Here is a 15717-nt window from a genome sequence, read left to right on the forward strand (position 1 = left end):
ACTAATCTGTATGATATTAACCAATGGTATGGTGCTGTTAGTCATGCTTCTAACTATTCTTAAAAAGCTCCAAATCATAGAAACAGCCAAATTATCAATTGCACTGATTTGCTCTAAAAATTCTCTAAAACTACATATAGTCAAAGCTCTACCTATAACAAGGAAAGACTTTAAAAAGGCAGGACAAATATATAAATTATATTTTTTCTGTTAATTAACATAACTCTGGTAAATGTGTAAAAGTGAAACAGAACAAAATCTTTGCTATGGTTTGTTAACATAAAACAACTGTCTCATATTTTTATTTCTGAAAGTAGCTTAATTTAAAATTGCTTATAAAAATTAAAATGCAGATTGTAATCTTTGTTATTTTTAAATTCTGAAATGCTTTGTTCTTTATATAACTTAATAGTTCCCTGGAACTTTAAGTATCTGTGTAACATCTGAGACTCAGATTTTCTCCAGCTCTGAAAGTCAGCATAAATCCATACAGCAACTGTTAAAAGATAGAAAATGATGAAACTCTGATTAAAGATGTGATGAAACTTATCTGGTTAAAACTAAAGGTAAATCAATATACAAGGTAAAGGATAATATTGTCTGTATTTTAAAGCTTTAACTTCTGTGTGAGATAAAAATAAAAATGTTTATTTGGTCCAAAAATGAACTTTTCTGTAGCACACTATCTAATTTAATCTGTACAGTTAGTTAATTTCAACAACCTAATTTAGATTTATCTGATATAGAACCTGGAATAAGAAATAAAATCTTAATATTCTGTATAGTTAATGCTATCCCATAATGCATTTTAGAGTTTTTTTTGGCAGAAAGTGGAGTGTTTGCAAAGCCCCTTAAGGGACTGGAAAAAACAGAACTAATAAACTTCCCCACCCAGGGAATTGCTGACATTTTCTTAAGCAAGAGGGGCTCTCAATTTAATAAGTGAAGGTCTCAATTTTGAGGCTTGCCCTTATGAAACTTATTTCTCTAATAGTAAGCTGAACCTACTTATGATTACTGCCTAAGAGTTATCTCCAGAAAATCTCTGCTGTCGCTCAAATGTGGTTTCTCTCTGAGCTTCCCCCTCAAGTGGGGTATAATTTCTAGGGGTGTAAGCCTAGCCCTGGCATTGTGGGACATAACTGGCCCTGGCATCATGAGAAATGACTGGCGCTGGCACCGCCAGATGTAATTGGCCCTGGCATCATGAGACATAAGTTCTAAGTTTGAGCCTGGCCCTGGCATCATGGATTAGTTGACCAAAAGGGGGTAAAGAAATAAAGTTTCAATGGCTAAGAGATTTCAAATCAAGTTGAGAGGTCATTCTGGAGGTTACTCTTATATAAGTTTCAGCCAGATATTGTAAACTGCCACAATATGGCAAACCCCAACCAATAGTGTTCCTGGAAACCCTGAATGGTATCCTGTGCGCTATAAAATTTTACTTACTAAGTTTGTTTTTCAGAGACTTGAAACCTCCAGATTCCTCTAATGCCAGAGAAGCTCTGAAATCCAGAGATATAGGACTCTCCAAGAATAGCTGGTTTCATCATTTCATCCCTTTGCCCCTTAATAACTATGCCCCTTTTCAGCTTTGAAGCAGTTAGAGAGTCCTCACCCAGATATCCCTCAAAATTGAGAGAGAATTATCAAATGAGAGAGAGGAATTGTAACTGAGAAATCAGGATTTAAGGGATGATTTTGATTACTGAATTCATTATATAGACATTTCCTTTTTGCTTTCTGGCATATTGGAGAGAAATACACAGGGAAATTCCTGAAATCTCTAAATTGTAATTCAGTTGCCTTGATCTCTGATAATGATTATATAGCCCTTATCTCCTGCTCCTGTGATTGTAAAAACTGTGTGACTAACCTTTATGTGTACCCAGTTATCCAATTTTTCAACTTTAGAGTCTTGTAATTGCTAAAGACAGCCCCTAATGTTTATTATTGAAGGGTTTTGGGTCTGCCCGGAACTAACCCACCCCAAGTCCAAAGTTATCTTGATGACCAAGATTGGATCTAATCAAAGTGGACCCGCCTGACATGCACAGTAGCTTAGACTTGAACCTACAAGTCACCTATACCTCATTCTGCCATTTTCTTTCTTACATTCTGTGACTAAGCATGTAATCAATCTGTGCGTGCTCAATAATCAGATTACCTCTGATTACATCATCTGGGGACACCGTGCTCCTATTCTAAACACTGCCCAGCTTTCCTCTAATAAAACTATCAGACCTACTGCATTTTGGGGAGACAGGTTTTGGGCCACTAGGCCATCTACTCTCCTACCAAATTCCAGTAATAAAGTCTTTCTTTCTTTGAAAAACAAAAAGCTACAGTGGTCAAAACAGGATGATACTGGTACAAGGATGGATATATAGAACAATGGAATTGAATTGAGAGTTCAGAAATAGACTCTCACACCTATAGCCAAGTGATTTTTGACAATGTTGCAAAGTTCACTCAATTGTAAAAGAAAAGCCTCTTCAACAAATATTGCTGGGAGAATGGGATATCCATTTGCAAAAGAACAACTAACAAAAATTAACTGAAAATGCATCAAAGACCTTAAAATAGGAGCCAAGAGCTTAAGACTCCTGGAAGAAAAGGGAAGCATTAGGGGAGCATCTTCAGGATCTTATGTTAGGCAATGACTTCTGTTTCTTTTTTTATTTTGAAATACAACATATATACAAAAAAGCAATAAATTTTAACGTACATTGTATCAAGTAGTTATAGAACAGATTTCAGAGTTTGGTATGGGTTACAGTTTCACAATTTCAGGTTTTTCCTTCTAGCTGCTACAAGGCAATGCAGACTAAAGGAAATATCAATATAATGATTCAGCAACATACTCATTTATAAATCCTATCTTATCTGTTATAACTTTTCCTTTGGGCTATGCCTGTTACTAACGTTTTCATGTTAAAAAGGCTGTTAATAAAATGGGATGGGGGATGGAACTAGTTGATGCTCTGGAGAGGCTGGCCTCTCTAGATTTCAGGACTTATCTGGCCTACGAACCCATCTGGAGGTTATAGGTTTCTGGAAAGAAATCATAGTGTATGGAACTTTTGTAGAACCTAAGATAGAGTTGCAGGTGTTCTTCAGAGTCAGCAGGAATAGTTTTGGTTGGGTAGGAAATGGCTTCTTAGACTTCACAGCCAAAGTACAAGCAACCAAAGAAAAAACAGATAAATGGCACCTCCTCAAAATTAAAACCTTTTGTGCATCAAGGGACTTTGTCACAAAGGAAAAAAAAACAACCTACTCAATGGGAGAAAACATTTAGAACCCACATATCCAATAAGGGTTTAGTATCAAGAATATACAAAGTTAACCCTACAAGTCAACAATACAAAGACAAGCTATTCAATTAAAACGCGGGCAAAAGATGTGAATAGACATTTCTCCAAAGAGATACAAACAGATGACATTACTAGTTATTAGGGAAATGTAAATCAAAACCACTATGAGATATTATTTCACATCCACTAGAACGACTACAGTTTTAAAAAGATAGACTATTACTAGTGTAGGAGAGGATGTGGAGAAATAGGAACACTCAGTCATTGCTGGTGGGACTGTAACATGGTGCAGCCATTGTGGAAGAGAGTGTGGCAGTTCCTAAGTAAGCTAAGTATAGAATTACCATGCGACCTGGCAATCCCACTCCTAGGTATGAACTCAGAAGAATTAAAAGCAGGGTTTCAAACCCATATTTGCACATCAAAATTCATAGCAGCATTATTCACAATTGCCAAAAGATGGAAACAACCCAAGTTGCTCGAAAAATCCATCAACCAATAAATGGATAAGTAGAATGTGGAATATGTGTACAGTGGAATACTATTCAGCCATTAAAAGGAATGAAGTCCTGATGCATGTGACAATATGGATGAACCTTCAGAATATTACACTGAGTGAAATAAGACAGACACAAAAGACAAATATTGAATGACCTTGCTGACATGAACTAATTATAATAAGCAAACTCACAGAGTTAGAATCTAGAATATAGGTAACCAGGGGATAGACTGGATTTAGAAAATGGGGAGCTGATGCTTAATTTGTACAGAATTTCTAATTAGATTGATTGTAAAGGATTGGAAATGAATGGTGATGATGGCATCACAATATTGTGAGAGCAATTAACAGCACTGAATTATATGGGCGAATTTAGTTAAAAGGGTTTAGGTCACATATATAACTAGAATAAAAGATAAAACATAGGACTTTATAACACAGTAAACCCTACTGTAGATGATGGACTATGGTTAATAGTGCAGGTATAAGTTCTTTCATGAATGTATGACATTTATACAAAGTATTACTAATACAGTGGTTTAAGGAAAATATATACCTAATGTAAACTGTGGAGTATAGTTAATAGTACTATTTCAATATTCCTTCATCAAGGGTGCCACACTAATGCAAAGTGTCAACAATAGGGGGGTATATGCGAATGCTGTAATCTTTACATGACTTTTCTGTAAACCTACAATATCTCTAATTTAAAAAACAATAACAATTTTTTTAAAAAGGAAGTGAAATGACAACCCATAGAATGGGAGAAAATAGCTGCAAATCATGAATCTCATAAGGGACTTGCATCCATAATATATAAAGAACACTTACAACTCAATAAGGGATAGACACATAACTGAATACAAAAATGGGCAAAGATTCTGAATAGACATTTCTCCAAAGGAGCTTTACAAATGGCCAATAAGCACATGAAAAGATGCTCAGCATCATTAGTCATCAGGGAAATGCAAATCAAAACCCCAATGAAATGCCACTTCAAAGTCACTATGATGGCTACAGTAATAATAATAATAATTAAAAAAAAAAACAGAAACAACAAGTAGTGGTAAGGATGTGGCGAAATCAGAACTCTCATACGCTATTGGAAGAAATGTAAGATGGTGATGCCTTTCTGGAAAATAGGCTGTTTATAGCAACATTATTCATAATAATCAAAAGATGGAAACAGATTTGTGTATTAAAAATGTGGCATATCCATATAATGAAATATTATTTGGCCATGAAAGGGAGAGAAGCACAGATACATGCTATAACAGGGATGAACTTTGAAAACATTATGCTAGTGAAATAAGTTAGTCACAAAAAAATCATGTTATATGATTCCTTTTATATAAAATGTCCGAAGGAGAAACCTACAGATGCTCAAAATAGGTTAGCGATTATTTAAGGATGGGGTGGGGGGTGGGGTTTAAGGGGATACAGGGGTAATAACTAAAGGGTACATACAAGATCTCTTTTTGAGTTGATGAATATGTCCTAAAATTGATTGCAGAGATGGTTGCACATTTGAATATACTAAAAACCATTAAATTATACACTTTAAATGGGTGGATTGTACTTTATATGAATTATATCTCAGTAAAGCTGTTAAAAATATATTTTAGGGATCGACTGTTCCTTCATAAAAATAAAAGGAACAATTCTCCAGGAAAATGTAACAATTCTAAGCTTGCATGTACATATTCTCAAAATATATAAAGCAAAAATTGTCAGAAATTAAATGCACAATCTTGATAGGAGATTTTAACACATTTCTCTCAGTAATGATAGATTACCAAGGTTAGGCAAAAAATGATAAGATAAAGAAAACATAAATAACACAACCAACAAGTGTGATTTAATAGATCTAAATAAACTCCTACAACCAAGATTAGTGAATACATACTCTTTTGAAGCAAAAAATGGAACATTTACAACATTAAACACATACTTGGCCACAAAGGAAGTCTTAGCAATTCTAAAAAAGTCAACATCACAGCCAAGCTCTGGAAGGAAAATCATTTCCCTCCCTTTTATGTGGCACAAGCCATTCAGGGGTGAAAATCTCCCTGACAACATGTGGCGTGACTCCCAGGGATGAATCTGGCCCTGGAACCTTAAGATGGACAATGCTTTCCTGACCAAAAGGGGGAAAAGAAGTGTAACAAAACAAGGCATCAGTGGAGTAAATGGAGTCAAGAAGCTATTCTGGAGCTAATCATATGCAAGCTTCAGTTAGATAGTGCTAATTGCCATGGTTTGCTAAATCCCAATCAACATCACTTCCGTTGACTCTTAAGAATACCTAGGGTTCAAAATGAGACTTTATAAAGATTTCACGCACTAGGTTTGCCTTCCTGGAACATACAATTTCCAGTGGGTTCCTAGGTCAGATAGGTTCTGATACGCAGAGGAACCAGCCTCTCCAAGATAATCAATTAATTACATCCCCCTATCCTTTAGTGTGGACACCCTTCTCAACATGAAAAAGTCACAATGGGCATTGTCCAAAGATCCCTATAGATTGCGAGAAGGATTAAAGGAGAAAGAGGAGGCATAGCAGAGAAAATGGGATTTTACAAACAAGTATGGCTGCTGAATCACTATATTAATATTTCTTCTAGCCTTCAGTTTTCTGGAGTAGCTAGAAGGAAAAATCTGAGATGGTAGAATGGTAGCCCATGACAAACTCTGGGATCTGTTCTATAACTACTTGTTGAAGTCTGCTTTGAAAATTATTCCTTTCTTCTTTCTTTACTTTGTATATTTATTATATTCTACAATTAAAAAAGAAAAAGCCAACAGAATAGCTTCTTGACTCCATTTACTCCACTGATGCCTTGTTTTGTTACGCTTCTTTTCCCCCTTCTGGTCAGGAAGGCATTGTCCATCTTAAGGTTCCAGGGCCAGATTCATCCCTGGGAGTCACATCCCATGTTGTCAGGGAGATTTTCACCCCTGAATGGCTTGTGCCACATAAAAGGGAGGGAAATGATTTTCCTTCCAGAGCTAGGCTGTGATGTTGACTTTTTTAGAATTGCTAAAAATGATGTTGGCTTTGTATAAATATTATATTCTACAATTAAAAAAGAAAAAGCCAACATACATTTCTGACTACAAGGCAAAAAAATTTTTGAAGGGTAACGTCATAAAAAGACATACATTTGGAAATTTAAAAGTACTTTTAAATAACCTCATGTTTAGAAAAAGACATTGCAAGAAAATTAGAAAATATTTTAAAATTGTGGCCATTTTTACATGCAGGAGTGGACAGCACAATTTAAAGGAAGTTAATTCATTTGAAAAAACCACAGCTGACTAGTTCACCAAAGCCAATTCGGAGAATGACCACATAACCAAAAGCCAAATATGAGGGCAGTTAGACCACTGAAAATCAATTTGTTGAATAACCAACTCATTCAATTATTGAGAATTTTTTAAATTTTTGTTTCTTCTCCACTCTTGCCACTGAACTGATCAGCATCACCAAATAAACACCTTAAACCTTGAACAGGACAGTTTTCACAAACATTTTGCAATGCAGATACAAGGGCTGAGGTAGATGCAGGAATAGGAGCCCAAGTACAATTAAAACTTTGGGAGTATGGGAGCCAAGATAAGGTTTCTCAAAAATTTAGAGAATTCAGCAAATTGAGCCTTGACAAATTCGTCATTCAGCAAATTGGATATTGGTGAATTGCTTTTCAGCAACTGATGATCCGGAGTCTACAACGTGGGGCCCCAAAAAGCCAAGCAGAAACAGAGTAGTGGAATCGATGAAAAGCCAGGTTGTCGTCCATGTTAAAATAAAAGCGTCTTTCTTGGATGGAAATACTTTTTTTTTTTTTAAGCTCAGGAATTTTAAAGTTTAGGGACCCTAAGACTGAGGGTAGATACGGAGGAACTGAGAGAAGGGACACTTTGCTGAAAAGCAGAACTCAAGTAGGCAGAGGAAAGACATCAGGTTCAGAGCACAGACGAGGCACTTACCTTAAGGTGTCAGGCCTTTAAGAATGCTGATAGCAGATTTCCAACTTTAAATTTTCCTTTTCCGTGTCGTGAAACTCTTGTGATAAATCGTTCAGTATGCCACACACACACATACACAAACACACACACACACACACACAGGTCCTGTGTCAGCAGTCCCTTGGCACGAGGAAGTGATGGAGGGTGACCTCCCTTCACACCTGTCCTGTCAGTATCCCAGAGTTCGGGAGGTTGAACAGCAGCAAAGCAGCTGAGGCCCAGAGAGGAGGCCCATGGCAGGCCAGAGCTGCTGCTGCAGGGACCAACACTGGGATGGCTGGGTAACTTCCCTTCCCCAAATATTCTGGAGTAAGAGGACCTTGATCCGGAAGGAGGGAAGGGACTAGAAAGAGGACTCTTCGTGGCAGGCGTCTGAACTGAGGTCCCAAAGCTCGGAGCAGCGTTTCTTCTTCTCTGGGTCCGTTTCCTCTCTCCCTCCAAGTTTCCATCTCTCAGAGCAGGTTTAGCCCCCACAAGCCCTTCTCTGAGCTGTTCTAACAGGGCGTCCCCCCTCCAGTCAGGGAAATTCAGGCTTATTGTGCTCAGCGGCGGTCCTCTCCACCTTTACCCAGCATTGCCTCGTCCTACCCGACCAGGCATCTGTATTCGGGCACAATAAGGTGAAAGGGGAGGCAAAGAATAGTGGGTCCCACCCCACGTTCATTCAGCAAACATTTATTTGCGAGCCAGGTACTTTGGGGGTGCCACCATAAACAAAGACCAGTAAATAGTCACACAAAATGGAATTACACCCAGGCAAGTGCTATGGAGAGAAAGAGGATGCGAGCTGCCAGTTCTGAAGATGAGCCCAGGTCTGTGGTCCCAAACCGCCCCAGCTCCGCGCCCTTTTGAGCCTGCAGCCGCCAAGCCCCGCGTGATGCAGGATTGGGCCCCTCCGCATCCCTCAGAATCCGCTCCGTTGGCTCCGCCACGTCTCGCGGCGCAGCCCCAGGAAGCTCTCGTTGGAGCGCGCACCTCCCCGACAGCACACGGCTGGGTAACGGTCCGTTTTGTGACTGCACCCGCTGGGGCTTGCGTGCGAGCATCCCCACCCCGCACACAGAACGCGTTCAGTAAATGCTGAATGAATGAGTGAAGTGGGTGAGTACACGGTACATGCAAACTCGCAGGCTTGCTGTGGGGCTGGTCCCATTCCGCTCTGCGTAGCTTCAGTGGGTCGCGGAGCCCAGAGGACGCGAGGTGGGGGAGCGGCAGCAGGCACGGTCCGGCCCTGCCCGGGAGCCTGCGCCGTGGTGCCTTCTGGGAAGTGTAGTCGCCCGCCTGCGCCCGACCGGGCCGCGGAGGCCTGGGGGCTCCGGGCGGAAGCCGGGGAACCACCACTCCCAGGGATGCGAGGCGCGGGGGGCGGGCTCGGCGAGGCGCGGGGCGGGCCCGGGCACACAGACCCCTGCCCCAGCCCCGCGACTCGCGCCTCCCGCTCCTCCTCCTGCGCGGATCTCGGTCGCCGCTGCCGGGGGTCGCGGCTCAGCCTGCGGGTCGCGGAGCAGGAGCCTGCGCCTCGGGCCGCCGCGCCGGAAACTAAAACCGCGGAGGAGTTGGAGGGAGGCTGAGTCCGGGGATGGCTCGTCAGGTAAGGCGACCCGGGACCCCGCCGCGAGTCCCAGTCGGACGACGAGCGGACGCTTTGGCCAGACTGCTCGGCACAGCGCCGTGTGGTCCCCCGGGGTGGGGAAGAGACCGGGACCCGCCAACTTTGGGATCGGGCTGTGCCCCCGGCCCCCCCCGCGTGCAGCCAGCGGAGCTCAGTCACTCGGACCGAGAAATCCAGGTCTTCGGAAAAACCCCAGCCCCCATCCTTCACCCCAGCCCTTCTGCAAATGTTGATCGAGTATCTCTCCACCTCTGGAAATTCATTCTTTGGGGTTTAGCGTCATTCTCTTTCTCCATGGCTTCTTTTAATTACAAATTATCCCGGGAGAGGTGCTCATGAACCACCCGAGGTGATAGAGTTAAATTGATACTTTACTTCTTGGAGGATCATTAAGCCCCGGGAAGGGCGTGGAAGTGAGAGCTGTAGTGAGATAAGAGGCCCAAGTTTTATCCTAGGCAGACTCTAGGTGTGTAGATGCGAGAGCTGGAGGGAGAGAGCCCCCATTGCTCTCATGGCCAGGTACAGATTTGGGCTGGGCTGTGTGATAGTGTGTTGGGTTGTGACGATGCTGGGAAAATTAGTGATGGAAAATTGGCACCTGGAGCCAGTTCTGTAATAATGCTGGGCTGGTGACTTTTGGCCAACCCCAGGCAACAGTAGTAGACCCCATAGTTGGGGTGTGTGTATATGTTGGAGAGTGACTGGAACAGTTTGTGGTCAGGAGAGAGGCACTGTATAGGGACCTTGGCTTCATTAATGACCCACAAGCATCTTGGGAGAAGAAAGAAGCTAGGAAAGTTGGAACTTCCTATAGTAGGGACTGCCTCCTTGTCAGCTCTGGCTGAAAAGTTAAGCAACCCAAGGACACCCTTGTTCAGACAGGCTGACTGGCACCATCCTAGGGCCTCCTCATACTGCAGTTTTCTCTTCTATAAGATGAGGTGGTGGCACCTCTGATCCTTCAGATCTCATGTTCTTGGTAGGGTTCGTCCTCCCATGGTGTAGCTGGAAAAGGCTTCCTGGAGAATGTGGACCAGGAGTGGTCTTGAGGAGTGGTAGATCACAGTCAGAAGGAGAGGAGTAGGGAGGGCCTCCTCACTTCATGCCTGATGTGACTCCCAAAAGGCTTAGGGGGTATGAGCACAAACCACAGGTTGGGGGGAGGGGGCGCTCAGGGACAGCAGGAGTATAGGGTCTGACTTGGGAGCAATGTACCCAAGGCATGCAGGGTGAATGGGTCTAGACCAGGAAGAGCCTTGAACTGTTGAAAGCTCTATGAGCACAGACTCTGGTTTTCATGCTGGTCTTAGTGATTGGTTGGAGAGGATGTTTTAGGAAGCTTAACATGGCAGCAATGAAGTAGGAGGCTGCTTCAGTTATAACAATCCTGGATCAACCCAGAAGGCTTTTCTCCATTGTTTAGGGGAGGGAGGCTTGAGAGCCACAAAGTGGGTGAAGTAGAAACTGAGAAGTGGGGTGGGGGTGGGGGTTCAGATTGCAAGCCAATGGTAGATTTCTCTTTGCAGAAGATGAGCATTTGTGGCCTACAGTTTGCACACTCACTCTTGCTCACTCCCTCATATACTCTTCACTCTTCCTATGCTCTTGCTGGACAAGGGGAGACCACCAACTGAACCCCTAGCCCTGGCCACTTTCGATTCCCATTAGCTTTTTATAAGAGCTTTGCTGTAGAAGGTTGGTCTTGAGGCTCAGATGGTAAAGAGCCTGGAATCAGTCCTCTTAGGGATGTTTGAAAGAGCTGGATATATTTAGCCTGGAGATAAGAAAGCACCTGACTATCAGAAAGCGTACATTGGGAAGAGCTAGTTCTGTGTAGCTCAAAGTGGCAGGCTGTGACCTGGAGGTGGAAGTTATGTGGAAAGGTTTGTCTGCAGTAATACACACCATAGCACTTGCCATGTCCTAGCATTTGTTCCAAACACTTTTCCTATATTAACTTATTTAATCTAGGTTGTCGTTATTACTCCCATTTTCATAGATGAGTTCACTGAGGCCCAAATGGATCGAATGGCTTGGCCAAGTTCACATTGCTGATATGAAGCAAGCAGGAATTTGAGTTCCAGCCCCTGGCTTCTAAGGTCAAGGCCTTAAGCACTATGCTGTGTCCCTGTTCATGTATCAAGAAGAGCTTCTTAACTACAGACCAGGCCAGCCATAGGACCAGCTGCTTGGAATGTGATGAGCCAACCATTACCAAAGGCATTCATAAAGAATCTCTGAGATAGAAAAGGGACTCACTCCTGTTTTTAGTAAGCATTCGATAATCATTGTTTCTTAAAAGTCTACCATCCATGCCTGTGATTTTAGTTCTCAAACAGCTATGTTGGAGAGCTGGTCCCTGGAAAGAGGAGAGGGAATAAAACTATTCTCAGGGTACCATTTATCCAGTGTGCCTAGGTGGGTTCTTCCAAATCCCCAGGCTGTGATTGGAGTGGTCCAGGGGCCACTAAAACTTGTGTCAGAATCACCTGGGAAGTTTGAAACTGAATTTCTGGGCTTGCTCGCCTAAGAATGCACTAAACTTAATCTTGATTTAGTAGATCTAGGGCGAGGCAGGAAATCAGCCCTAATTAAAGGGAAACTTTGAAGTAAATCATTTCAACATAAAAACACTTCTGTTTTATTTTGTATTTTCAGTCATTATACATTAGCTGTAAGAAGCTGAATGTACAGAATGTTTATCACCCAGTTTGGTAAACAGAGAACTTGCCTGCTGACTTCTCAGATGAAAACAAGCTCTTCAGCAAAAGTAAAATTTGGCTCTGCTGAGTTATTACCCTCTCTCCATTTCTCACTCTGGCCAGGGTAATGCCATTTTGATTCTGCCATATAGAGGTGACTGCATGAGTTTGTACTCAGGACCCCATGCCCCCCAATCACCACCTTAAAAACAACTGTTACATTTTTAGTAAAAGGTTACTGAATGGGAATGTTTGCTAAAAATGCCGCTATGACCCATCCTTACAAACTTTACTTGATAATAATAAATTTTAAAAGTTGAATGTTTAATGGGTTGGTTTCTTAAGGTTTGCTGATCTTATTATTGCTTATAGTCATAGTCAAGCATAGCAGAAAGAGCACCAAAAACTCAGTCCAAAGACCTGAGTCCTAGGCTTGGCCTTGCCTCTTTCTGCCAACTGCACAGTGCTTTACTCCTCTGTGTTTCAGAACCTTTCTCCTTCACACAGGGCTAACAGGATCCATCCAGCTGCCTTCATAGGGCTGTTTTTGTTTTGTTTTGTTTTATTCTTTTTTTTGTTTTTTTAATCAAATGAGAGAGAGCTAAAAATACTCTGAAGTACATAGGGATTAGCCTCTGCTGACCTGCAGGCTCCTTGAGAACAGAGCCTTTTTGTGGCATTGTGGTGCCTTGTTCAGCATCCAACAGAGTGCCTCTAGTATGGAGGGTGTTTAAGTTAGAGAGGGAGGGAGAGAGAGGAAGGCCTGAGAGGTTGGCTAGATGTCATGCAAGGGGCACCTCTGGTCCCACCTGGTGCACATATCAGATAGGGGGTATTGGAGAAACAATATATACAGAGAAGCAGCCAAGTGCCTATGACCCCCCAGCTCTTGTTTTTTGCATAGGGAGGCATTCTCTAACAGGGAAGTATTCAGGCTGGCCACAGTTGACAGCAAAGACATTGTTCCAATAGAGAGAGATCTTGGGGGACAGGGAAAGACGTACAGTGCAGCAAATATACCTGAGTCAGGAAAGTGACCTTGTTGGAAAGGTAGAACCCCCATAGCTCAGTAGTTGATATTACCCTATATACTAACTTGGATGCAGCTCTGTGTCAAGCTACCAAAAGGTAGAGTAGAAATGAGTGTCCAAGGCCATCTAGATTTGTCTCTTCTTACCTTCTGGGGGTGCTGATTTTTCTGTTTTTCCAATGGAGCCTTAATGTTGGTAAGGTTATGGTTTTCATGAATATTGACTTCCATTAAGCAAACTCACAAAGGCTGGATAAACTGGAATATGCCATCTCTAAATTTATAATGAAAAATATAGCTGGCAATCAAACTGGAAATATATGATGGCTGATTAAGTCTTTGACCACTTTAAGTGAAATCTGCATGGGAATCCAAATATTAATTGAATATTTCCCGGTGAGCATTGAGACACAGCAAGGGGGTTTGCTGGATGAGCTTAACAGCTGGCATCATCAAGCTTTGGGTGTCCTGAAGCATCCATTGCCTTTGAGGAATAGCCTTATGGTTGCAGGGCTGAGCACTTGTGTCACCCACTCAAGGCAGGAGACACCAGATGAATTCTTGCTTACCAAGTCAGCTTCTCTAGCCTTGGTTTGTGAAACCATGCTGTTCAATAAAGACGCTCTCGAGAGAGAGTCTGGTGCCATTGACCAGACCAGATGGTTTCAGCTCTCCATTCTCTAGTCTGGCATCTCTGAAAACCATACTTACTGCAGTTAGTTTAACTCATTCCCAGCTTCTGAAGACGTCTTTTGCCCCAAATACATGAATATAGTGGGAGTTTAATAAATATTTGTAATGTAGCCAAAAGAAAAGGCAGCAACATAATTATAACTTGTTGGTCCTTTCCCACCCCACCACACTTTACTCAGCTGTAAGTAACATTAAGAGAGTTTAACTAACAATAGGTGATTCAAACTTTTGTGACTCTGAGAGCCTCCCGTTTTAATATTGAAAAGTTTAAATGTAGTGAGCAGAATGTGCATGTCCAGTGCATAAAGAGTGTCTGAATATTTGGATCCTGGGTCTGTTTGACAGGTCTGAGGCGCCCAGTATCTACAGCCCACAGATTAAAACTCACTGGCTCCAGTGATCTAAGGTCTCTCCCTGTATAGATTGGAACTCAGTGGCTCCTGTGATCTAAAGTCTTCCCCTGTTCTAAGAGCCTCTGATTTCAGAGCTTTGGCCAATGGGTCAGATTCCAAATAGGAGAAAAGGAAGAGGTAGAGAAAACTGGAGCCAGGCCAGTGGGGCTGTGTAAGCTGGGGAGGGATGGGGCAGTAATGTCAGAAAGCAGTGGGGGATAAGGTTGCAAAAATACCACCAGATGGTATGTATAGTCTTTTTTTTTTCTCTATTATCATTTTCTTTCTTTTTCTGTTGTCTTTTTATTTCTTTTTCTAAATCAATGCAAATGTACTAAGAAATGATGAATATGCAACTATGTGATGATATTAAGAATTACTGATTGTATATGTAGAATGGAATGATATCTAAATGTTTTGTTTGTTAATTTTTTTTAATTAATAAAAAAAGTTAAAAAAAAAAAAAATACCACCAGACCAGGCCGGGCTGGGAGGCCTCCCTGAGAGCAGGGCCAGGTGGGGCCATTCACTAAGCCCTCGCCATGCTCATGTCTGGTTGAGAAGTACAGTGGGGCCTAAAGTTGGCTACAGCATATCAGTCCAAAAGCCCAGGAAGATATGCAAATGGCGCTTTAAGGGAAGTGTTGGAGGGTGCCTGAGATATTTCCTGACAGTGAGTGATTATACCTGGGCGGGAGAGGCAGAGGATTGGTTAGGGAGAAAGGCCTCTGGTCAGCTGACTGGGGCTGCACAGGGGTGGGGAATGCGCAGTGAGCCTGGGAGAGAAAGGCCACAGGATCTGCTCACTGGAGACCTCTGAACAAAAGGCTATTTAACTGTAGATGCTATCCCAGCCAGTTAAAGAGGAGAGCAGAGCGTGGGTGGGAATGACTCTCCTCTCTTGGTGGAAGCTGTCAGGTATCAGGACGGTGACAGGTAGAGAGCGTGACAGTGAGTCAGTGAGCACGTGTCTTCAGTGACAGGGCCTCAGATTAGTTGTAATGACAGGTTTTAAAGTAACTGACTTGAATAGATGAAACAAGGCAATAGATTCTATTCTCTGCATTATTAAAAGTATCTTAATTTTATTTAATAATTCGTTTTTTCCCTTACAAATAGTTGAGCAGTTTTTCCTAAACATGCCTCATTAATTTGCATTGTTTGTTTAATTTTTGCCACAATTTTAAATTCATCCCATCAGTTGCTGGCCATCTTCTAGAGTTTGATGGCAATTTTAAAGCCTTCTTAATGACAGTTTTTAGAGAAATGAAGATACTAGTGTCCTTGAATGTCCTTTACAGGCCAGAAGAGCTCTCAGCGGTTTGCATCTCATACAGCTTAGCTTCCGGCCTGCCACAGGGTCTCCATGAAGATGTGGTACCTGGTAATAAGTGCTGCAGAGTTGAGAGGGAAGATACTGTAGGTGGCAGGGGTGGGGGCAGC

The 15717-nt window shown here is 42.1% G+C and overlaps 1 protein-coding gene across 1 annotated transcript in view; it reads left to right on the top strand.

The window, feature by feature from the left end:
• The first annotated feature begins 9459 nt into the window (after positions 1–9459).
• KRABD3 (KRAB domain containing 3) overlaps positions 9460–15717 on the top strand; it is a 34979-nt gene continuing 28721 nt past the window's right edge. Inside the window, exon 1 of the mRNA XM_077149277.1 lies at positions 9460–15658. Coding sequence (XP_077005392.1) covers positions 15641–15658 — 18 coding nt within the window. The 5' untranslated portion in view covers positions 9460–15640. The remainder of the gene's footprint in view (positions 15659–15717) is intronic.

The sequence above is a fragment of the Tamandua tetradactyla genome, chromosome 1 (genome assembly GCF_023851605.1).
Source record: "Tamandua tetradactyla isolate mTamTet1 chromosome 1, mTamTet1.pri, whole genome shotgun sequence".
NCBI classification, from domain to species: domain Eukaryota; kingdom Metazoa; phylum Chordata; class Mammalia; order Pilosa; family Myrmecophagidae; genus Tamandua; species Tamandua tetradactyla.